Below are 24,950 nucleotides of genomic sequence, written 5' to 3'. Positions count from 1 at the left end.
TTTCACATCCACTCTTGAATAAGTGTCAATATTCATGTCTACAATGTAATATATTCTATAAATGTAATATCTGCAGTGCAGGAGTTTTATCTCAGATATTTGTACTTTGGAAAACATTTCCATGCTGTTTGCATATAATTTGCACCTAAAGATTTCACATTTGCATGTTTGTTTCTTACATTATTTTGACTCCATAGATTTCCTTTCTGTTATAAATGTATTTGTTCATAAAAGTGGAATACAATTTTGATTTTCTAAGCATAGAATTTATCTGAACTTTCACATCCTTTTTAGTTCATGTTGATCAAGGTTGCCAACAATTCTACGTTTTATAATCTATGAGCATGGATTAAATGACAAAATACACAAGTGCTTGTCTTTTCACCATTTATTACTAAAATAGGTTTTTGGTGTGTGTGTGCAAAGCTGACAGGTTTCATGTGTGTGTTGGTGGGAAGTGAGTCCTCAGGTCCTCTTGCCTGGAGTCAGATGAGAGGGAGGTGGCTCTCAGTTGAAGCGGACTCTGCGCATGGAGCCCACAGTGCTGCTCTGACTGCCCCAGTCAGAGGAGTTGTTGTAATCACGTTTCTCCAGAATGTAATGAGGACCTCTGTAGTTTGGCTCCTGGTACACCACCCACCTGCAGACACACACAGGATACACAGAGGCTGGTTAGACTGGTGTACAGTCACTGGTCTGCACACTTAACAAGAGCTCAGTTTGGGGAGACAGAGTGGAAAGTTCATGGAGGGGACCCATAAGCTGAATTTGAATGAGTGCTGTTTGAATGGCCAACAATGTAGAGAATCCCTTGGAATGTAGTAATATTGGTATAAAAAATACTCATAAGGTAAATATGAGCATATTATGAGCAATCACCAACTATTTTCCATTGCTCATTCACTCTCATAACCTTTATCAACACAGATTTGCAAAGATGAAATCTAGATATATGGACATAAATTAGTAAGGTTGGTTCAATATGGCAAATTTGGAAAGAAAAATGTGACATTACACGACTTAATGTGAATTGGTGAATAAACACATCAAATTTTGACCAAACTAATGTTTTTTTGACAGCTTACTGGGAATGTTGCATGTTCTGTAGCTTAATAGTTCTGAATTTTAACTGTAGCTTTAGTATGCTGCTAAGTTATCATTCCTGCCCTTTCAGACCTGTAACATGGTTGGGTAGACAGACCCATATGCATGCAGTCTGAACCCTGAAGAGAATGCTCAGCTCATCCTATTATCATATAAACCGCATCATCGTGTAATTTAGTGAGTTAAAGTTCACTGTGAGAAGATCTAAGCTCTCCTGTGATCCCAAGCTGGATTGTAAGAAATGCAAATTTTCCACATCCTCCTGTTTTCCTGTGTTCCTCTGTCCCATTACCTCATTTATGCATCCCACTTGTCAGACATATGAAACAGGTGGATTGACAGACAGAAGGAGATAGAGGCAGAGTGACGCGGTGCACTTACGCTCCTCCCAGGACGCGGATGGAGGCGGCTCTGTTGAGGCTGTAGCGGTTCATCAGGTTGGGGATGTCGTCCTGGATCTCCATCTTCTTACCAGAGAAGCCGGCTCTCTCGAACAGCTGGGCTTTGGGGGGGTTGTTGTCCTACAGGCGGCATCATATAGAGATACACTGAGTGGGTGTGTTTGTGTACATGATGTTTTCCCTTTCAAAACTGGTCATTCTTTGTAATCAGTGACCTCCAGCAGGATTGGTGTCACTGCACACACTTCAGACTGTCTCAAGGGTTTATGGCGAAAAGGGCTTAAGAGACCTTTTTGTTATAGCAGAGCAAAACTTTAAATGATTGCATCTTTCACCATCAAAACATAAAAACTATCCCTACTTTTACGTGTGTTTAATATTCAGAAAATTGCTATTCTACATAAAGCTATTAACTGCTGTTACTCCCTTTTTCCACCAAATCTAATCTAGGGTTTTCGCTAGATTCTTTTGGATTTGTCCTCCATTTATTTTAATTTTGATCTTGTTTACAAATGTGTTATTTTGACCATCAGATGAAGCTCAACAAGAGCTTTCCAATGAAATATAACACACATTTTACACCCTTTTGCACCAAACTCTTGATCTGATTGTCTCTTATGAACCAAGGACAAAAGAAATTATGCTCACATCCAGTCCAATCAATTTGTCTCTCGATTGATGCATATTTGTGAGTTTCTGAGCGCCTGATGTTCACAACTGTATGTGGCTTGATGTGTGTGTGTGTGTGTGTGTGTGTGCCTCACCTGCTTGACAGCGCGGACGGAGGAGACATGGTCCATCTGGGCGCACCACTTGTCGTAGCAGTTGTACTCTCCTCTGTCGGACATGTCCCACAGGTACTGACGTCCCCGGAAGTTGTCATGCTCGTAACCGATCCATCTGCAAGGGACGGGAGGAGGAGAGAGGAGAGTCAAAGACAGATACACAGAGGAGCAGGGAAAAACAAACAAACAGGAAACTAGAAAGCACCTGGAGAGTCCAAATCTTCGCTAGTGCTGGACAATTCTCTAACTTGATGTTACACCCCAAAACATCTTTCCTATCACTTCAAATTGAAAGTTAAATTGATTTCTTGATCCTGCAAACATACTCTAAGGATTTGGAATCAAGACTCTATCCCCGTGAGTTTCATAGTTAGGGCTAAAAAGCGATAATCATCCAGTGGTGGAAATCCCAGATCTGGATCACCACAAAAATGTTCTTGACCCAAGGCTGATCTGTCCACCAATTTTCATGGAATCCATTCATAAGTTTTTGAGATGTTCTGCTGAAAGACGGATAAACAAACTAACTATCAGATGAAAACATAACCTCCTGAGCAGAGGTAATAGCAGGGTAGATACTTTGGATTTAGATGGTTTGTCTACGGTAACTATGTCCACTTTTACACATTTGGAGCTCTCTTCTGTGACCGGGTGAAACAAGTGAAAGGCTTAGTGTGATGAAAGAAGAATGACGTAATTGTGTTGAAGTCCACTGAAAGGTCACGTCAAGAGAAAAAGGTTTGGCTTATTTTCAACTTAAATAGGCCTCTACTTTTCATGTGAGTAAGAGTGTGAGTTGCAGTGGCATGTAGTGTGCTTTAGGTGGTGGTGTGTACTTACGCTCCGCTCTCCACTTGCACAGAGTTGCATCTCTCGGGGAAACTCTTGTCACTGAGTTTCTGGCAGTCTGAACTCAGGTCCAGCCGTCTACCGGCGAAGTTCCTCTGCTCGAAAAGGGTCACCTGAGAAACACAACAGGGAAACTGTAAAGAGTCCCTACTCTCATTTTACTGTCACATATCCCAGTGGTTCTCAACATTTTTGGCTTGTGACCCCTTAAAATGAAGCGATGTTTGCTCACAACCCCCCCAACACAGGCTTCATATGCAGAGTGGTGAACAGTTCAACCACATCATGATTTTCCCTTCTCAGGTTCTTTCATCTGATTAATTATCAGAGGAGGCCGAGAGGCTGAAAACTATTCAGTATTTCACAAGAAAGAAGCTAAATTTAGGAAACATCAGAAAAAATAGACATGATAATGAATTTGTATAGTAGAAATATGCTTTTTTCCTATCCTATAAAACATCTTGCACCCCCAAAATTATCTTCCCCCAAGTTGAGAACCACTGACATAACCTAGTGAATCAGGAAAACTTTAACACTCAAATGTCCCAAATAAAAGAACATCACTTCACATTTATTTGCCTTATACCTCTTATGAAAAAGAACTATAATCACACAGTACAAAATACAAATATATGTCCCTAGAAGTCCCTATAGGAATGCAGCAATAGAGTGATAACACAGGACATAAAAGGTACCATAAAGTACAATAAAGTTACTACAAACATACTATTCAGTACCACAGATACACAATAAGTGCCTACAGGGACATTGTAGTAATCTTTCATTAGGGACCCCATCCTTTGTCTAAATAATCCCACACAGTCATATGACTCACCCTCCCACTGGACCCGTAGAAGGCACGTTGGAGCACAGACCCCAGCTTGCTGTGGACACAGAAACATCTTTCATGAGGAATTATATCCTACACACATCATTCAATATGAAGGAAGAATATATGTCAGTCAGAGAAACTTTTGAAGCGAACACTAGAGTTGTTGATAGTTTTCATGAGGAACTGTGGAAGTGTTTGCATATCAGATCTGAGTCCCTGAGAATTGCATTATTGATGGAATTTTGTCAATGAATTTCAATTTCCAGTTCTGTTATAGATTATGAATGTTAGTTTTCTCCAGTAGGAAGTGTTGCCGTGTTTTAGTCTGTTTTAGTTTTAGTCGTGTTTTAGTCAGATTGCACCTCAGATGTATGTGTGTACATCTCCACTGCCATCATCAAAACTGTAATGATTTGGGCAACTGGTGTTGGAGGCGTCAGAGAGAGAAGAGCGTGAAAACGAGCTGGAGGTGGGATGTCCAACCGTGACCCCAGCCCCCCCCTCGACCACACACACACACCTCAGCTCGGGGCCCGGCTGCTGCACGGCGCTCTCAACATACCTGGTTTGTTGGGCTAATCCTGGGACCTTAGTAAAGATGTTCATGTCAGCTCTGCGAGGCCAGAAGAAAGCCCCTTAAATACAGCAAGGTGAGCTGGCCCAACAGGTACTAGAAAGCTCATAGTGGTTCTGCAACAGTCGCCGGGGCCCTGGAAGGCATTGATATGCTAAACACAGTCCCACGCTCATGTTGTCTTCTCTCTGCAAAACCTGAACACATACACACACACACAAATGAACCACAAACACCCGCACACAGAATAGCACATGTGCGCACAAAAAAACACTCCCACACACGGCAAGCAATAGAAATACATGTGTGCACACAAATATACAAACACAGAAAGTACACAGGCAGCGAGTACACAAGCATTATGTTTCTGTACACACACACACACACACACACACACTACACACTTACATGTAAACGTGTGGACAGGGAGTGCAGTGCCAACAGTTTTGGCTTTGAACAATTCAGCGTTTTCTACAACAATGCTTTGCCCCTGATGATAATAGTTGTATTCATGCTTTGTGCAGGGCCAGCTCTAACACACTGTATTGACTGAATAGGCTGGTGACCCTGAGGGAGGCTGCACTGATGGTGGAGGTCTCTGCCATGAAAATGTATGGCTATGTCACCTCTATGAACCTCAACGTATAGTTTAGAGTTTACTGCACCGACTGTTCAGAACAGTTCCATCACTGGACAGTTGGGTAATTGGCATTTGACCGCTGATAGTTCACGTCTAGTTTAAATTACAATCTTAATGTAGAGATCGTCGTTGACATATCTGACATATTGTGTATTGAAAAAGGTAGAGAGTCGAATTTCTGCCTAATAAAGGATTTATAAAAGCGATTTTATGAACTGAACAATGTTTACATCCTTGGCTTTATCCACCCTCTAAAGCTTGTGGTATTTTCTGTTATTTCTGTAGTGTATGTGAGTATAATTTCTATTTATATCTAGGCTTATGTTTGGTATATATTTTCTCTTCCCCCCCAAATGAATTCAGTGTAGCCTACATTGTTTTTTTGATTAAAATTTAGTCCAACAAAGGATTATCTGGATCAAAATGCTCAGTGAATGAATAATTTGGTGTTGTGTGGGACTTTTTTTTCACATTTTTTGAATCAAAATAATCTAAGGTAGATATGTATGCAGTTTGCACAGATGTAGAGGGTGTCATTTCGTTTGACAAAAATATAGGGGGACGAGGGGATTGGCTATGAGCAGTGAAAGATGTATGCACTATTTTCTACTTTCTACTTGACTAATTAACCCTATATACCATCAAGCTCTCAGTGAGAATATATATTTCGCTACTCTAAATATGAATGTGCTGAATGAAAGCCTTGCAAAAAGCTGCAAATGGATCAGACTCTCTAACATTAACTTTGCTTACAGTGTCAAAATCCCTCCTTGTTCCAAAAGATCTGTTTGCCCCAGCAAATTACGCTCACACTCCATTGACTTCAAATGGCGGGGTATTTGGGGGAAGGCGGGGGGGTGGGGGGGGTGGACATGGTTTTGCTCTATGTGGGCCACTGAATAGCGGAAAATGTACTGGATGCTTCACTGTGTTTTGTTTTGGTGACATTGGCTCTGAACCCACCGGTGACATTTGTGAGCATTAACGAGGTCCAGAAGCTTGGGGACGTTTCTTGCATTTTGGAGTTGTTTCCAGTGGAGACAAATGCAGGACGTGCTACAGGTAGACATCTATATGTGGTTCTGAGTGAGGCGGCTGGCTGAGAAACAGACTGGGCAAAGGGACAGACACAGGGATAGACGTGGGGAGAGAAACAGCACAGGCTTTGGCAGGAGGCAACTTTACATTTTTACCCACTTTTTAAAAGGAAGAAGAATTTGGTTACCTTTTGCACCACTAAAGATATTGACTGGTTTGAAATGTCGCTCATCCTGACGGTGCTGGACAAGCTGGCTTATTTTCTGTCTCTTATAGCGTTTTGTGTCAGTGTGTCTTATAGCTGGCTGAAATGAAACTAGATTCTTCCAAATATCCACAAGGTCTGAAAATGGCAGAGTGGAATAAATGATCCTTAAGATTTAGGATTTGTTAGGATGGTTTTGCTCGAAACCTTTGGACACCTGACACCTCTGCGTAAGTTTCTTAATCTTTACCTTATCTTGACATTTCTGTATATTTCACACGTGTGGCTGACCTGTGATCTGTCATCAACAAAATATATCTGATTTAGGGTAGACTCGACCCTGGGGATTTGCTTCAGATTGAGAGGAGATGCAGCCTTGCAGCCTTTTTTTTTACAGGTTTTGACAGTCTGAAAATTCCTGTGTTACCATCTGAACCACCATATCTATGAAATCAGTGTTCAAACTGAGATGTGTGGGTAACTGCTCTTTGTGTAGGTGTAACCGAAGACAGTGCGCTCCTTGCCAAAGATCACTATGCTGCCACGGTGGATCCTGAGGCTGTGCCATGTGCTTGTGTTGGTGCTGTGTGTGTCAGCCAGCGAGGACTTTGACTGGACAAAGAATGAGAGATCGTCTTTCTACTATGGCACCTTCCCAACTGGTATGACTGGTAACAAAACACAAACGGTCCAAAGGCCCAACGGTGATTAAATGCCAACGTCTGTGCCAAAGTGAACTCACAAAACACCTGCAAAGCACATGACTGTTCGCTTTCTGTTCCTCTGCAGGCTTCTCATGGGGGGTTGGAAGTTCTGCATATCAGACAGAAGGAGCTTGGAACATAGACGGAAAAGGAATGAGTATCTGGGATGCATTTGCCCACAAAAAAGGCCGAATCTTCCTAAATGACACTGGAGACTCCTCGTGTGAAGGCTACTACAAATTCAAGGTGATATGCAGTAAAGTGTGTTTGATATCTGTCCAGAAAAGCCAAGGAATTACACAGATAAACTGGAAGGCACTCGGAGAGCGCAAACCTCCGCCAACACTGAACAATGCTCCGACTTGCTTTTACACCCACAGACATCATTCATGTAACTTAGATTTTAAGTTAAATTGATTTCTTCACCCAGCAAACGTAACCTTAGGATTTGGAATCAAGTCTCTATCTCTACTAGTTTCATATGGCTAAAATCGTCTAATGGTGGAAATCCCAGATCCAGATCACCGCCAAAATCTAATCAATTGTTCGTTGGCCCAAGGCCGATCTGTCCACCAAATTCCATGGAAATCTGTTCATAAGTTTTTAACATATCCTGCTGATAGACAGACAGACAAATCAACTATCGGGGGTGAAAACATTACTTCCTTGGAGGAACTTAAGTAAAAACAGAATAAAATACACTGTCTGGCTTAATCATAAAAATACAATGATCACATTTTTTGAAATATGTTTTCTGCTCTGTGTTTTGAAGGATGACATCGCCTTGATGAAGGACATGAAGTTGAATCATTATCGTTTCTCCATCTCCTGGCCAAGGATTTTACCCAATGGACTGAAAAGTAACCACATGCCTCCCCTTTTATCTATAATAGTATATCAGATATTCTACAAATATTTACTTATATGCTGATAACTGTGTGTTTATGCTATGATAGTGAATGCTGACATTAATTTTAGTATTCACTGGCAACTGTTTCAGGTGAATACATCAATGAGAAAGGAATCAAATATTATGAGGATCTGATTAGCATGCTGCTGGACAATAAGATCACGCCCGTTGTTACTCTGTATCACTGGGATTTACCCCAGGTGAGCACTACACTTGCTAACATTTGTTTTGAGTTTCCATTTGCTCATTGAAAACACAAGTTAGATGCAGGTGAAAGCCTTTCTCTGCACTGTGCATGCTGTGACTCCCCAGGTCTTAGAGGAGAAGTATGGCGGCTGGCAGAACAATAGCATGGTGACCTACTTCAACGACTTTGCCAACTTATGCTTTGAACGATTTGGAAGCAGAGTGAAGCACTGGATCACTTTCAACAATCCATGGGTATAGTATGTCATGGCAATATCAAATTGAAATGTGAGATTGAGAAAGACGCTGTAAATACAAATGTAATGGTAGATTGTATATCTTTCTGTCTGTATTGTGGTTTCAGTCCATTGCTGTAGAAGGCTATGAAACAGGAGAACATGCACCTGGGCTGAAGCTAAGGGGAACGGGGGCTTACAAAGCTGCCCACCATATCATCAAGGTAATAATGAAGTCATGGTTCAGTACTCTAGGCTATGTACGCATACAACACACATCAAGGTAATACTGCCTTTCTTTCTTTGCAATAGGCACATGCTAAAGTTTGGCACACTTATGACACTCAGTGGCGAAGCAAACAGAAAGGTAATAGAAAAATTGATATACAGTATCTTCACTGGCATACCAATTTACCTTCAATTTTGTCTGTGAAACCGATACTTGGCCTTTTTACTGGTGGCAAAACTGCGGTAACTGAGTGTGTCTGTCTGTCCAGGTTTGATTGGGATCTCCCTGTCTGCGGACTGGGGTGAGCCGGTGGATATCTCCAACCAGAGGGACATTGAAGCAGCAGAGAGATACGTCCAGTTCTACATGGGATGGTTTGCTACTCCCCTCTTCAACGGAGACTATCCCCAGGTTATGAAAGATTACATTGGTACGTAACGGTCACAAATAAACGCAACGTGTTCTCATACAACCTTTTGTATGATATCTTAGGAAAAGTCATGCACCCTTGATTCATACTATACCTACACATGTTAAGGGTTAAGGTTAAAGTTAAGGTTAAGGTAAGCAACTAAAACAATTTGGTTAAGGTTAGGGCAGTGGATCTCAACCTGGGGGCGGGAACCCCTCAGAAATTTCGTGAAATACTCTTGGCCTCTTCTGATAATCAAATGAAACAACCTGAAAAGGGAAAAATCATTCTTTGGGTGAACTGTTCACTCTGCATATTGTAGCCTGCAAGAAGCTTTGTTGTAAGAAGTCACAAGCCAAAAAGGTTGAGAACCACTGCGTTAGGTTTAGGTCAAAATTTTGCTGAATAGGAAAAATTGATAGAAAATTAAACGAGTAGGGAATTGAACCCGGGTCGTTGGAGTTTAAGTTTACAAAGTTGGCATGTACCTGCACGCTGCGTTATTATCCACTTTTTTCTATTAAAAAGCAGCTACATCAAACCAGGAAGCCACCATCTTTATGCACTTTTGTTTTTTCACTGCCTGGTCATTTGTCCCCCCAGGCAGGAAGAGCGCCCAGCAGGGCCTGGGAGCGTCGCGGCTGCCCGTCTTCTCACCTCAGGAGAAGAGCTACATTAAAGGCACCTGTGACTTCCTGGGCATCGGCCACTTCACCACCCGTTACATCACCCAGAAGAATTACCCATCAGGCCGAGGGAGCAGCTACTTTGCAGATCGTGACCTGGCTGAGCTGGTTGACCCCCGCTGGCCCGATCCCGGCTCAGAGTGGCTCTATTCAGTTCCATGGGGATTCCGCCGCCTGCTGAACTTTGTCAAGGTACACAAAGGCAATTTTGAGTAAAACCTTCCAAATTTGAAGCTATATTAGATCTATTATAATGTAAGGTGAAGCTATATTGATAACTGTTAGGGAACTGGGTCGTTACAGCAGCAAAAGTAACAGGATACAGCAGGTAAAAATGTTAATATAAAAATAGAACATAAACAGTGAAAACAGGGTTCCCGCAGGCATTGACAAGCCTTTGAGACAAAGGAATTTGAGTCAAATAAAATAAGGACTTAAAAGTTTTTGAAAATGAATTGATGGCCTTGAAAGTATTTGACATTTTATTAAAACATAGCAAACATAGCATTCCTCAATATCAGCATCAACACTTCACAAACCCAAGAAAAACCCTGTGATGGAGATTTGTTAAAAAAAATTAAGGATTTCACCAGGATTTCTTGACTTGACAAGAGTAAAACATGAGGCTTCTATGATGTCTAGTTTTGGCCACTGTCATGTCCCTAAAACATGCTAATTTTGAGTTATTCAATTTCACCAAACAAGACCTTGAAAGTCATTGAAACACGCTTGAATTTGATGTCCAAGTTTTTGATGTCCAAACACTTGTGGGATATAAACCTATGCAGCTGACAATACCAACGCGTTAAGTAGACTGTAAGAGTGAGAAGTATGGGAAAGAGTATGGTATTAAGCGTATTAGCATTTGTTACTTATAGTATCAGTGAACATTATGAAAACATAAAAATATCAGTTTCAGTTTCATTTATTAAAGTTTGACATGGCAGGGCACAACAGCATAAAAACACAGTTTTTAAACAGTGAATCCTGAAATGCGTCAGACATTACAACAATATCAAAGTACACACAGTATAACATGAATGTAATGTAATGCCACGTCTCCCCAACAGACTCAGTATGGAAACCCCATGATCTATGTGACAGAGAATGGCGTCTCGGAGAAGATGCTGTGCACCGACCTGTGTGACGAATGGAGGATGCAGTTCTTCAGAGACTACATTGACGAAATGCTCAAAGGTCAGAAACAAAACTCCATACATCGCTAACATAGAGTCTATCGCAAAGGTAAGCTTTTAGTGCATGGGTCCAGAGGTGTGACCAAGTCAATTCTGCTCAAGTCCCAAGTCGGTCCCAAGTCTAAATGTAGAAAACCAAGTCAAGTCAGAACAAATCAAGAGTCCAGTATCAATTTACTATCTTAAAGAAAACTAAATATCTAGGACTTTTCAATGCAATATGGTTTTAATAGGATAAAAACTTGGTAAGAGCATCATGAGTTTGATTTCTATAATCAGTTTCAACTTCAATAAATTCAATCATTCCATACAAATTCAGAAACCAGAATTTAAATTCAGTTGTCTGTTGGAACAAATCTCTTCACTTTCAATCTAAGTCATTTACACAAACACAAGATCTCAAGTCAAGACTTTAGAAACCTTTTCAAGTCATCAAAGTACAAGTCAAAGTCAAGTCCCAAGTCACCAGAGCCCAAGTCAAGTCTCAAGTCTTCTCTTCATGCATCAAGTCAAGTCTCAAACAATTAAAATTATGACTCGAGTCCCCACCTCTACTCGATTCATATTTGAGTCTTTTAGCTTGTTTCTAAGCTCATTTTACTGAGAAACGTACATGTTACTGGCAAAAAAACAAACATGTTTCCTTGTTTTTTTTTGTTTTCTTTCTTCTCCTGGTCCATATTATAGCAATCAAGGACGGGGCGAATGTGAAGGGCTACACAGCTTGGTCACTGCTGGACAAGTTTGAGTGGGATGAAGGCTACTCTGAGAGGTTTGGACTCTACTACGTGGACTTCAGGAACAAAAATAAACCACGCTACCCAAAAGCCTCCGTTCAGTACTACAAACGCATCATCAGCTCCAACGGCTTTCCCAACCAGAGAGAGGTAAAGTCTCCTTCTAGTGAACTACAAACACATTTCACCTTAAAATAATATATTGTATGAAAATAGAAAAGTTAGATTATATGCCCACTGTAAGAGTTTGTTGTATCTTTCCAGGTGGAGAGTTGGAAGAGGAAAGCCATAGAGACTTGCTCCTCCAGCAACCAGCTCCTAGCTGCAGGTGAGTGCCACACAGCATTACAACAAGGTGTGATAAGCTAGGTGGGGCCAAACAAAGGAAAATTCTGTCTCGAGTTCCTTTTTCTAATATCTAACAGGGTTTTTCTTTGTTTTGCCCCTCCAGCTAGAAGAAAATCCCAGGAAAATAAGGAACATGCAGGGATGCCAAAGGCTTGGCCAGTGCATGATGAAGTTTAGGTACAAAGAGTCAAATGTTGCTGTGTGAGATAAGATGACGCTGCAGTCAGGGTTCCCACACTCACTTGGACATCAAATTTAAGGACTGTTAAATTAATTTCAGGCTTGTTTGGTGAAAGTCAAGGGCTCAAAATTGGCCTTTTTGGGCTAAGACATGACATAATCAGAATTAGACACCATAGAGGCCTCATTTTGTACTCGTGATCTTGTCATGTGAAGAAATCCTGTTGAAATCCATAATTTTAAACAGAAAGCTGAGGCATATTGATGAGTTTGGATACTATGTATATATATATATATATATATATTTTTTTTTAAAGCCCATACATTCATTTTCAAAAAAACATTTAAGGGCTTAATTTATTTTTCTAAAATCCACAAACCTTCAAGGATTCCCGAGGCCTGTGGGAACCCTGTCCAGTGGATTTTTAATTGAAAATGGGATTGGAAATGTCTCTGCTGTCTGTTTCAGATCCCTTGATAGGCCACATGGAAATGGTAACAGAGATTGTGGTTCCCACTGTGTGTACGCTCTGCATTCTCCTCAGTGCAGTCTTCCTCATGTTCCTGCTGCGTGGACGCTTCTGAAACACACACACACACAAACACACACACACACACCCACACACGTTTTCTGTTTTCACCATGCAAGACCTCATAGCGGCCTTGAAGCTGAAGAAATCAAGCTGAGAGTGATTTCAAAGCAGTGAAGCTATTTTCTGTCAAGAGCATTTTGTTGATTTAATTGTCATTCTGTTCCATTTTGAACGAACAGACACTTTTTCAGGCTGACATTATAACAGCCAATACATGTCATGATTCCGGATGAATGAAATTCAAGCTTGGTATTTGATGTGAAATGAGCTAGGCTTTGTTTCAAGATACCTGTTTTATTTTTAACAAACTGGTCTTGTGTGGTTTTTGATAAGCAGTAAAATAATAGCTGTGTCCACCCACCACTTTTATACACATAGGCTGATTGCAGAGGGGAGATGGTTACAATGTCAATCAGTTTGTAAAATGGAGAAATAAGAGAGATGGAGAGATTCCATTATGTGTTACTGTATATTGTATATGATCTGTGGATCATGATAATTGAATTCATCTTCAATAAAATTAAAATTTAAAAGAGTTGTGAAAATGCATGTAATTCCATTGAACTATGAGCTGAAAATAATGCTAATTATTGAGTGAGAAAACTAAGATTTATTTTTAGAAAGTGCACGACATTAATAGATCAGGTAATGTAGGTTATAAGTCTATATTTCAATGCAATGATATTCAAATGTCACTGTGTGTGTGTGTGTGTGCCCAAACGGTCATACATGAGGAGTTGCGCCAAATCAGCTGAATTTCCCAGAAACCCATTTTCCTGTTTTCCTCCTTCAAATTAAAAGCCCAGAAATTAGCCTTGAGTAATAGGAGAGTAGCAAAACTAATGTAAATACACATGTAAACATATAAATTAAAAATGGACACAAACACATGCACACACACACACATACCAAACAACATACCAAATACTTTGGAAGAACTTCTGACGTTATTCAAGAGACATACCAACAAGTTATCACACAAGATATATGCAAATATACACAGACCGTTTCAAAGATCAGCAGTTAGGCTATGTAGGGATTAAAGAATCAACAAGCACAGATCCTGTACAGACCCACGATGTGTGTGTTCAATTCTATGCACTGAAGCACTGCGACAGTTAAATTACCTAATTCCACTAATGTTACTGAAATACCTCAAGATAATAACATTACCTACCGTTAAAGTTTGTAGGGCAGCAGAATATGAGTTACTATTTACAAATCCCATTACCAACACAGGCAATTTTGGAGCAAATTGTGGAATGTTAAGTTTCACTTTTGTTTTCACACCGGCAGACTGTGGATTGAGTTCAATGCTGCTGGTCTGCTGTCTGTACATCTCCAAATTACAGACATGACGTGCACATCAGAGATCAATTTCTACACACCGACCAACTTGATTTTGTGCCTCTATGGGAAACACTGCATCTCACAGTCAAAGACGCCCTCTAGAGGCCATCTGACGAAGTGCATCATCTCACTAAAGGGGGTCGCACACCGGATGCGTCTGGTGGATGACATACAACGTCCAAAAATTTGAAACCAGTGTCTACAATGAAGGTGCACATGATCAAAATACACAGTCTGCATTCTTTGTCCATTTATGCCAAATGGTGTGCCACCAGGTGCACGTGAAAAAAAAAAAACACACAAAAAGGGATAGAAGTGCAGCTGGCAGCTGCAAGCTTTTCATGGGTCATTACAGCACACCAAGCACACACGCGCACCTGATCTCCTCCTCGACATCTCCTGAGAGGGAGTTGGCTCTGGTCTGGTCACTGGAGTAGCTGCGGTTATTGTAGATCTGATCTCCATCCATAGAGAAGGCCTGGGCACAGTTCTTAGGGGGTTTCTGCCCATCATCAGTCTCTGAGCCTCTGTACGATTCTGCACAAAAAACAAGATTCACGTCAGTGTAGCACATCTTCTGAACAATTACTAAATATCATGTTTTGCAATTAAGATAATGGTTGTTATACATGGTGCCCTTCATCTGCAAATACATGACTATAATGTCCCTCTTATGTTACTGAGTCCTTTCCCAGTGGAGCAATTGCTTGTTACCTTGATGGGCAGAATGCACTCTATTCCCCTCTGATCAATCAGGCAGATGGTCACAACTGGATCCTTCTAGAGCTTGCAGCACTGAGGATGGTTCACAGCCCTGACACAACAACAGACACACAAAATGACACAAGACCACTGTGGCATATCATATCCATCATATCATCAACATGTGATGTTCAATGCATTGCAGGGCTTATTTTGAGATGAAGTGTTGTAATTGACCTTTTTGTTGTACCCACTGTCCCTAATCCTGGCTTGTCTATTTTTATGTCAGTTAGTGGTTTCCTACATTTACCAGAATAACTTTCGACAACCCCCAGAGAGCGGGCCTGAAATTTCGAGAAAAAGCGAGAGATGTCCTGTGGCTTGATGGACTACTGAGGCTACTGTTGGTGGAGAAATTGGTATCTTTTTCTAATTCTACAGAGGATTTCTACCTGTATGATTTTTGAATGTCGGTGCAAAATGATGAGAAATGCTTTCTCTTCAACTCTCAGGGACTGACACCAACACCTGACATTTGCCGTTGATGTTTTAGATGATTGAAAATTTTTCTCTTATTAAACTCCATTGTAGCTGCGCTGGAAATATCTCGATGTGACGTTACATTGTCTATGTTTGGCCCGTTATCCATGGGAACAAGAAAAATACATCAACAAACAATAAAACAGACCATGGAATGCAAAGTACATCAATAGCTGTTTTTAACAGTGTTCAAGTGTTTCAGTGTGCATTTTTCCTTACTTACTTACTTAGTTACTTTCCTAACTTAAAGGAATAGTTCGGTATTTTGAACCCTGGGCCCAAATAACATGTTTTCCGTCATAATCCCTATGAGTAGAAACCATAACTACGCTAAGCTCTGTTTTTTACAATTCAGGCCAATCAGTAAGGGGTGAAACACTCATATACCTGTGTGCTATCAAATATTGTCAAGGTGTACAGCATTGAGAAAACCATTTTCTACAAACCATGTCTGTTTTTGATTGAGCTGTATGCATTTAATATAAGGAAGTAAAAGTTGTATTATTGTGAAAATGTAACCTCAGCTCTGAACCTTCATACCTTTGCTGCAAATTTTCCACACAACTCCCATAATCTTTTGTTTTGCTGACAGTCAGTGTCTGATCTCCTGCACCGTTTGTCCTTCTGCTCTGTCTTTATTCTTTGTCTATATTCTCCTCCTTTTCTATCACTATTACACACACCACAGTTCCAATGTATGTACATCAAGCTTAATGCTTTTCATACATTTCTCGCCAGCGCCCAGACCCCGTTTCCCCACCTCATCCTCGGTGCGGCTGCAGGCCTGCTCTGCTGGTACTGGTCGATCTGCTGGTCCAGGGTGGAAGCCTGGTGTGTCAGATTTTCCAGCTCAGTCCAGATCTGCTCCATACGGTCTGTCATTGCCCGGCTCTCTGCTCCAGTTGTCTGACTGATGCTGGAGGGATGAGAAAGGTGGTAGCAAAGATTGGAGGAAGGAAGAAAAACACAGGGGAAGGGATATGGATTTAAACAGAACAAATGCAGATTCTGTACAGTCCAGCGGTGCATTTGTAGTTTTGCCAGGTAGATAAGATACGCATTTCCAAAATGAATGGCCGTTGAGACAGTGCCATAGGTTAAAAAAAAAAAAAAATGCACAAGATATGCAACATATTGGACAGAGAGTAGGTAAACACAAGTGACTAATACTGAAAATAGAGAAATACTTGGATATAGAGAAAGAAAATGAAAGGTAAATAAGGTAATGTAAGAGCAGATGCAAAGGGAAAGAAAGAGATGCAATGATCGCGTGTGATGCAAAACTAGAGAGAAGAATACATGCTGTTGGGCAATTCATCTTCCAAAGCATATACAATCTTTGGTTATGCTTTGACATGTCATGGATGAGACAGTCCTGGTTTCCCCCGGTGATTAAGGTTACATGCATTGGCTGAATTAGCTATTAGCTGAACTATCTGGATTTTAGAGTTTGTTTCAGGCTACCTGGATATAATTCCAGTAATTCCACAAAAGTGACTGAACCTATTTCAAACAGCAGTTTGCACTTGGTCTAATGTAGTGTCTGAAATCTGACCTCGCTGGATTTAAGAAGGGCATTGCGTTTCTGGGCCTCCGCCTTCAGCTGAGTGCACTGGGGCTGGAGCTCCTGGACAGGGTGATGCCCTCCAACTGGTCCTGGATCTGCTTGTACTTGTTCTCAGCCTCCTCCACCTTGTTCTGTACAGTGACAGGAACAGACGCCAGAGATGCTATGTGATCAGTGGGGGGTGGAGGGGAAGCTTAATGATGAAGGGCGAAGGATAGGAGAGGGCTATACATGGACAGGTGCACAGTTTTGGTATAGCCCATCAAATAGAATGACTCATTTACTGTCTTGTTAATTGCTGTATATCTTTTTTGCCTTTTTACCCAAACAGATGTACATATGTAACAAATACAATCATATCATATAGTATGGGTGCTTTAACTCTCTGATTTTATGATGAATACCCTAGTAGGACCATACCTTCCATTCTTCCACCTTCTCGTCATATTTCTCTGTAGACTGTCTGACTGCAGTTTCTCTCGCATTGGCTGTAACTCCTTCTCCATCTCAATCACCTGTCACAGTTAAGCCATTAGTGTGCTACAGTCATGCACTTTCTACCCAAAAGAGTGATAAAGGGGTCTTTCACAAGATCAAATTCCTGCATGATACTCACTAGAATCTTTCTTCTTCATAGATTTCAGTGGTCTATTCATTACACTAGAAGAGCTTGGCTTTGTGCATTTTGATTTGTATCTGCCTTCTTGTCATCTATCCTCACTCTGAAGACTGCATTGTTTCTATTAAACGGGGCAAGGGGAAAAAACATGTCTTCTCAGCATACTTTGGGGCAAATTCAGTAGAAAAACAAATGAACCGTTGTTTCAAGACAGAGCATCCTCCCTGAAGTAAAAAAAAAATCCCCTCAGTTACACACAGAATCTATTTTGATCGCTCCAGGGTTCAAAACCTCTGAAAATAATGATCTAATGTGATGTAGCAACATTAATGTGATGTTTCAGGCCAGAGTACTAGGTCTGCTCATTATTTTTTCCATGGGTCAGCTACAGCACAGGCCATGTGTTGCCTAAGGACACTTCGCCAAGAGGGTTGACTGTTCGGTGATTGATTGAATACAGCACGATATCACAAACCACTTGGCCACACGTCATTTCAAAAGGAATTTTCACCGAGCTAGCCAGGAGTCGAACCTAGAATCTTCTGATCCGTAGTCAGACGCGTTATCCATTGCGCCACTAGCCCAGCTATACAGGAGCTATCCGTGAAGTGTACTTTAAACGTAGTGATATATGCAATTCATAGAAATTTGACATCGTGACAATCCAACAAATTACTGCAGTGATTTATCCATTCGTCTAGCTCAAGGACTACTGTACACACAATGCAAATGGAGGAGCAAGCATCTAAAACTAGCACCTTATTCGACAGACTAAATTTCTCAGTAACGTACATTTAAAATACAATAATGGGTAATAATATTCATTTTCTTTTGTAACATTGATGGATTTAAACTGGTTGTATGTATCAATGGTCATGCTCCTGACTATTTTTTTTTTTTTTTTTTCACCTTTATTTATTCAGGGGACTTTCACTGAGAGCAATGCTTTCTTTTTCAGGAACTCCCTGATCACATTCACACCTGGAAGCTGACCAGTACAACCACAGTCTGATCTGCTGCCACTGAGCAGCTCCACTGGAGCGGTTGGGGTTAAGGGCACCTCAGTGGTGGTAATGAGGGAGGGGCAAGCGCTGCTTTTCACTTTACCCACCCAGATTTATCCTGCCGGTCCGGGGGATTGAACCGACGACCTTCCGGTCACAAGCTCGCTTTTCTAACCTTTAGGCCACCACTGCCCAATCTTATTGTGTTACTTGTAATTTTAAAAGATATTAACGCCATGCCACATGTTTGTTTCACTTACATGCACAATGTGTGCACCACCTGGCCACTGCAGACAGATTAAGGGCATGTTGGTTTACAGACCAAACATTCAGACTGCTAAAGCAAATGGTAACTTGTTCTAATTCTCCATGAAGATGTTCCTTGCTCCAGCACAAATCTCTGACAGTTGCTACAGCACTGTCTCCTAAACATGGAACCTACACATTACTCGATTCAAATCTTCTAGTGTCTAATTTATTCTCTCAAGCCCTCTCAGGATGAAAAAGTTCCACTTCAAGTTGTCAAACAAGACTGTACTTAAGTATTGTACATTAATAAAAAGAAAATAATATTAATAACAAAAATACTTACGTTAGGCACCCCAATATCTCGACAGGACTACGTCAAGTCTCTGACTTATTTACGTTTGAGACTGCTTGTATGCAGCGTACAGTCTTTAGGTAGGTAAATTAGTAACTATGTGGAAGCTAGTGTTGTCCGTCTCCATAAATTAGACAAATCTAATGTTAACTTAGCTCAGCTTTTTACGTCATTAGGACAGGGAGGCTAAACTTGTTTCCTATGACCTGTAAGTAACTGCAAATGCTTTGCATCTTCACTTGCTTTCAGAGTAATCCATGTTAAGGATCGACCACACTTCTTTGACTACCTTGCTGTCCAGTGAACTCAACCACAGATTCAATAATTCAGATTCATGGGCGGGAGATCTTGTCTTTCAGATTCAGAGTTTTTGGTATTCAATAATTTAATAAATAAATTGAATATCGTCCTCCCTATCTGTGACACCTATACCACCTTGTGTAAAAAATAAAAATAAAAAAAACCCCGAACTATCCCTTAACGTTACGGCTCCAACCTCACATCTGTCTGTTTGGCTAGCCAAAAGTCTTGCATTAGCCTAGTATGCTTAGCTACATTAACATGCATTGAGTAGCCTAACCTAAACAGCCGAACCCAAAATCCATATTTCTGTATTCTTTGTATTAACGGAAAATTGTATTTGCCCATAACTATTTTGATATTTCACCATCAAAAACAAGATACGAGTTAACATTAACTGCTAACGTTAGTAAACCACAGGCGAGCCTAGCTTAACAGGCAGTGTTATAGCCTCACTAAAGACGCAATCTACACAGTTTTACGTCAAACTAATGTAAACTGAATAATACAACATATAGCTACAGTCTACATTTGCCATAACTTCCTGTTAAATACTAGAACATTTGCTAAACAATTTCACACCACACTTACCGAAAACTTGCTGCCCTGCGAACTGCTCCTCTGCTCAGCTCAGTCACTCGCGCACATAAATCTGAAATTGAGCGCAATCTCCCGCCGTGAATCTGGCCCGCACATATCCTCGCGACTGTTGATCCATCAACTCCGGCATTCATTTATTGTATTCACATACTCAGCACTTGTTTTAGCAAGGATTTTTTGAAACAATACAACCAGAAAAAACATTGGTATCTTTGGATGCCAATGTTTTTTCGCCAAGACATGGAGGAGCAGGTCAAGTTTAAGGCCTGCGAGGCTGAGAATGAGTTCCTCCGCAAAAAAGTGGAGGAGCTCCACAGCCCCTACAAGCTGGCAAAGATCATCAAGGCCATGCGCCAAGAAAAAGAGGAGCAGACGATCAAGTTTAAGGCCTGCGAAGCTGAGAATGAAGTCCTCCGCAAAAAAGTGGTCCTCCAACAAGAACTGGAGGAGCAGGCCGTCAAGCTTGATGCCTGCGAGGTCATGAAGGAGGCCCTTCGTAAGGAGGAGGAGGAGCAGGCCTTCAACCTTGAGGCCTGCGAGGTCATGAAGGAGGCCCTTCGTAAGGAGAAGGAGGAGCAGGCCATCAAGCTTGAGGCCTGCGACGTCATGAAGGAGGCCCTTCGTAAGGAGAAGGTGGAGCAGGCCGTCAAGCTTGAGGCCTGTGAGGCAGAGAAGGGTGACCTCCGCAAAGAACTGGAGGAGCAGGCTGTCAAGCTTGAGGCCTGTGAGTTGAACAATAAAGGCCTTCACCAGGAAATGGGGCACATCCAGAGAAAGATGGCCTTCTCCACAAGCGACCTGGCTGCTAAGCTTAAGGCAGAGCAGAAGGAGAAGGAGGTCCTCCACCAAAAAATGGAGCAACTCAGACTTCGGCACAAACAGATGGGCCTCTCCACATGCCAGCAGGCCACTGAGCTTAAGGCTAAGAAGAGGGAGAAGGAGGTCCTTCTCCTAGAAATGGACGGGCTTAAAGAAAAGCTCCACAGCGACCACGAGCAGGCCATGAAGCACATGGCCTGTGAGATGGAGGAGGCACACCGGAAGCAAATTGAGGAGCTGAAAACGGTCCAGAATGAGGAGGCCATGAGCAAGCTGGAGGACATGAAGCTCAGGGGCTCCGAACTGCTGAAGGCACTAGACCAAAAAACTGAGGAGCTGAAAAGGCTCTATGCAGAGAAGGCCTTGAACACAGAGCTTACCATCAAGCTCAAGGAAGAGAAGGAGGAGAACTGGGGCCTCCTCCAAGAAATGGAGACTCTGAAGATGCTCCAGAAAGAGAAAGACTTGAGTATCCAGACAGCGGAGAACGAGAACAAGGTTCTCGTCAAAGAAATGTAGGAGCAGGTCATGAAGCTCAAGGTAGGCGACATGTAGAAAGAGGCCCTCAGGAAGCCTTCCAAACTCAGAAGATTTGTAAAGCTCCTGACCCCAAAACGGAGGAAAAATAAGAAACAAGAGAAGATGGAGTCCCCCCCACAACAAGGACTCCAACATTTGACTAAATTAGCTCTAGCCAAGAACCTGAGCACATTAACACCTGTGCTTCCCCCCCACACACACACACACACACACCAACACCCGTTTACAACCCACCATCCCCCTACACACCCCTAACTAAATAAAATATCAAATAAAATAATGTTCTGCCTGTATTGTTTTATTCCAGTAGAGAATTGTAAGTGGCACTGCAGTCAACATAGTATCCAGAGCATTTATATATTGAAATCTATTGAAATATCTATATATTGAAAATACTATAGCCTAGTATATACCACATCATTCCACTCCATTATTTTTTCCATCAGAACAGGTGAAGAACCATGTTTTAACGTTCTTGTGTGCTGCCCCCAATATTATCTCCCCGAACTGTTTTAATCAGGCATGCTTAGAAATAATTAGCTATTCATCACATAAAATCAATGAAGTAGCCTAAACTAGAGCCGCTGTGATATTTCTAATGCATGAACTTTCATATAAATGAAAAATGTCACCTAGGCTACAGATCTGCAAAGCTTGTTTTGATAAAAATGTTTTCGTGTTTCTTCATTGTTCAAATGTATTTTAAATTGTTCGCATGTTGCTTTTTCATCAGTCCATAACAAAAATAAATAATATTGTCATGCAATAACACAAGAGCCTTTGTAAGTGCGGTTGCTGGTCAAGCGGTCATTTACCATTGATCATCGGTGAATGCGATCATCAACAGTCCTGGTGCTGTCCTGGCCTGACGTTAAGTTAGTAAAAAAAAAAAATAACCAAATAAAATTGCACATAATTCAATTCATTTGGATTGAAAATATCAAAGTCAATAGATAGTCACTTTGAAAAAAAAAAATGAAGCTAAGAACTGAACTAACTAAACAAATAGATAACATCATTATAAAAAAATAGAAAGAAATCGTAACTGACATTATGTTTCTCCACAGTTTTCCGTTTGGTGACAGGGCACGGCTACATCAGTGGGTCAACAATGTAAGGCGCAAGAATTGGAAACCAACTCATCACTCCAGGATATGTGCCAACCATTTTGAAGAGGAGTGTTTTGAGCATTTCAGTGGGAGGAAGCGCCTGACTTCAACAGCTGTCCACACCATTTTCACCTACCTTGATGCTCCTCAGACAATGGACGTCGATGGAACAACATGCCAGGAACAAACGGTGGGTATAGAGGTAAGTGATGCTACACTCACAGTTGCACATGATCACAGTTACTCATACAATGATGATGTGAGTGCTGATGATGACTGTATAAATATAGTAGAGGTCTCGGATGATGTTGACAGCAACATCCTTGTGATGCAGGAACTGCATCATGATACAAATTTTGTGCCAGATGTTGTCCTGCATCACACACATGCGTTGGCTGCAGGAGGTACCTTTCAAACTGAAAGAGGAAAAATAAAGTGGCAATACCTTGAGGATCAATGAACTGCAAGAGACTTGGAAACAAGCAAGGCGCCCAAAGGGGGCCGCTCCCGAAAAGCGCTGCAGCGGCGTTTTTTTCGTCAGAGCGGAGCGCTTTCAAAAGTTGAGAAATGTCCAACTTTTCAGAAAAGCGCCGTGTGACGTGAACCACTTTTTCCCAGCCGACCAATCGCGATGACAGAGACGCTGGCCGTTTCCCATAGCAACAACAAATATGGAGAAAGTGAAAGTGCCGGTGGAGAAATCGGACGTTGTAATAAGTGAATTTCCGTTACCGCAACAGCGATCATAAAGGCAGTATGGATTATACTGGACATGTATTGGAAATATCTGGTAAACCTTTGCTTGTTGCACAACACTGTTCTGTCTGATAGAAGTGCTAACCAGCGGGTTAGTGAGCTAGCAGCTGCTCTAACGTCAGGTGACGTTGCCGTGATCCGCTTTTTATTTCTCCTCACAAAAAGCGCTCCAAGGCAGCGCTTTTTCCACATCAAAAAACGCTATGTGTGAACACAGAAATGATAATTTTACAGAAGTTACAAGTAGCACTGTTGTCATCTTTCTTTGTGAAATGAAGCCACGCTTTGGACCGTTTCTTCCTCTCCGCCATGACTCCTTCTTGTTGCAAGTTTCCAGCAGCGTAGACGCAGAGTTTGACGTCATGACGCATGAGTTTTTGCAATGCGCATGCGCAACTGTCAGAAACACATGCCGGCATCGATAAAAGGAATTGATAACCTCGGAGGCATACGATTCCGATGGATCAGACAATTTGGAACCGGTTCTCAACTGGAACCGGTTCTCGATTCCCATCCCTAGTGTAGTGGATGCTCTGGAGTACTGCAACACACAGCTCCATCTACCACAGTTCAGAGGATGTGAGGAGACAGTGGACTTCCTCAGGACCATCGATGCTGCTTTTGATGTTCTCAACAGCAGGAACCCCCTGGGAAAGGGATACAAAGCACCCATGAGGACATCAAACAAAGAACGTGCAGAGGCAATCCTGCTAAAAGCGGAGAAGTCCAACGACAAATGCATTCCATTGCATTCTGGAAAAAGAAAAACTGTTATTGGCTTCATTGCCAGTTCCAGAAGCATTCAAAATGTTTTCCATGACCTGGTTGAGAAGCCGAATGCCCAATGCAGATACCTCCTCACATACAAGCTGAGCCAAGATCACCTTGAGCTCTTCTTTTCCTCTGTCAGAGCACGCGGTGGATTCAACAACAATCCAACTGCAAGACAATTTACAGCTGCATATAAACGTCTTCTGGTGAAGCAACAGGTGAAGACAGGAACAGGCAATTGCCTCCTCCGAGACGATACCAGCATCTTGGAGGCAACACCTGCGTCAGTAAACACCGCACGTAGGTTTGACCTGAAGCCTGTGGAGCATGTAGAGCCTGACCATGACTATCAACTCTGCCCAAATGTAGATACTGTTTCCAAGTACAAGGAGGCTGCCATAAGCTACATTGCTGGCTTTGTGGTAAAGAAGCTCAAGGAAAAACACAACTGCATGCCTTGCACTGAAGTGCTGACTTCTGATTCCACCGTGCATCCCTTCCTTCTCTTGAAGAATTGTGGAGGTTTGCAAAAACCATCACCAGGGATAATTGCCATCTGCACAGAGTCAGTTTTGACCATGTCAAATTGGCAGCAAGGCTGAGACCTGACGCCTGGGGGCTGGGATGCGCGCGCCACAACTACATGCAGACGTCCGGGGATGCACGCGCCACAACTAGGCACAGACTTGCCAAAAAGGCGCATAAACAGCGTAAATTTGGGAAAATGGAAAAATCAGCTCCATCAGTCCCTGCCTATGCCAATGCTCAATGCCCATGTGCAGTTTGAGATTGATTGGCCAACCCGTTGAGGAGCAAAATGGATGCGG

General features: G+C 41.8%; 2 protein-coding genes and 1 non-coding gene across 5 annotated transcripts; 1 reads left to right on the top strand and 2 right to left on the bottom strand.

Moving 5' to 3' along the window:
• Positions 1-405: 405 nt before the first annotated feature.
• Positions 406-14,682, bottom strand: crybgx (crystallin beta gamma X). Of its 3 annotated transcripts, XM_078283816.1 has the most exons (8): positions 14,573-14,682; positions 12,633-12,833; positions 4,534-4,742; positions 3,975-4,023; positions 3,131-3,252; positions 2,270-2,405; positions 1,486-1,625; positions 406-640 (listed from the first exon to the last, which is right to left on the bottom strand). In XM_078283816.1, exons 3-8 carry the CDS (start codon positions 4,575-4,577, stop codon positions 508-510), a joined length of 624 nt encoding a protein of 207 aa, XP_078139942.1. In that variant the 5' UTR covers positions 4,578-4,742; positions 12,633-12,833; positions 14,573-14,682; the 3' UTR covers positions 406-507. The 3 variants fall into 3 exon arrangements, with proteins under 3 accessions (XP_078139942.1, XP_071770119.1, XP_078139945.1); XM_071914018.2 differs by lacking the exons at positions 12,633-12,833; positions 14,573-14,682 and adding an exon at positions 9,849-9,980; XM_078283819.1 differs by lacking the exons at positions 12,633-12,833; positions 14,573-14,682 and adding an exon at positions 6,149-6,253.
• LOC139923269 (lactase-like protein) lies at positions 6,964-12,837 on the top strand. The gene is made up of 13 exons (XM_071914005.2): positions 6,964-7,090; positions 7,218-7,378; positions 7,905-7,992; positions 8,133-8,242; positions 8,355-8,483; positions 8,593-8,688; positions 8,777-8,831; positions 8,962-9,123; positions 9,709-9,983; positions 10,862-10,988; positions 11,675-11,874; positions 11,989-12,052; positions 12,722-12,837. Exons 1-13 carry the CDS (start codon positions 6,964-6,966, stop codon positions 12,835-12,837), a joined length of 1,710 nt encoding a protein of 569 aa, XP_071770106.1.
• Positions 14,683-18,134: 3,452 nt separating the features above from the next.
• On the bottom strand, positions 18,135-18,207 carry trnar-acg (transfer RNA arginine (anticodon ACG)). Its single transcript has one exon. It is a non-coding gene; the product is annotated as a tRNA-Arg (tRNA).
• Between the last annotated feature and the right edge of the window lie 6,743 nt (positions 18,208-24,950).

The sequence above is a fragment of the Centroberyx gerrardi genome, chromosome 1, assembly GCF_048128805.1.
Source record: "Centroberyx gerrardi isolate f3 chromosome 1, fCenGer3.hap1.cur.20231027, whole genome shotgun sequence".
Taxonomy (NCBI): domain Eukaryota; kingdom Metazoa; phylum Chordata; class Actinopteri; order Beryciformes; family Berycidae; genus Centroberyx; species Centroberyx gerrardi.
This window is presented reverse-complemented; position numbering and strand designations above follow the sequence as displayed.

Bases quoted from the DNA above. Each gene is read 5' to 3' on its own strand.
- crybgx (XM_078283816.1), bottom strand. From the start codon at position 4,577: ATGAACATCTTTACTAAGGTCCCAGGATTAGCCCAACAAACCAG. The intron at 2,406-3,130 runs GTAAGTACACAC...CGTCCCTTGCAG, and splicing joins GTGCAAGTGGAGAGCGGAGC to ATGGATCGGTTACGAGCATG. The intron at 641-1,485 runs GTAAGTGCACCG...GTGTGTCTGCAG, and splicing joins ATCCGCGTCCTGGGAGGAGC to GTGGGTGGTGTACCAGGAGC.
- LOC139923269 (XM_071914005.2), top strand. From the start codon at position 6,964: ATGCTGCCACGGTGGATCCTGAGGCTGTGCCATGTGCTTGTGTTGGTG. The intron at 8,689-8,776 runs GTAATAATGAAG...TCTTTGCAATAG, and splicing joins CTGCCCACCATATCATCAAG to GCACATGCTAAAGTTTGGCA. The intron at 11,875-11,988 runs GTAAAGTCTCCT...GTATCTTTCCAG, and splicing joins GCTTTCCCAACCAGAGAGAG to GTGGAGAGTTGGAAGAGGAA.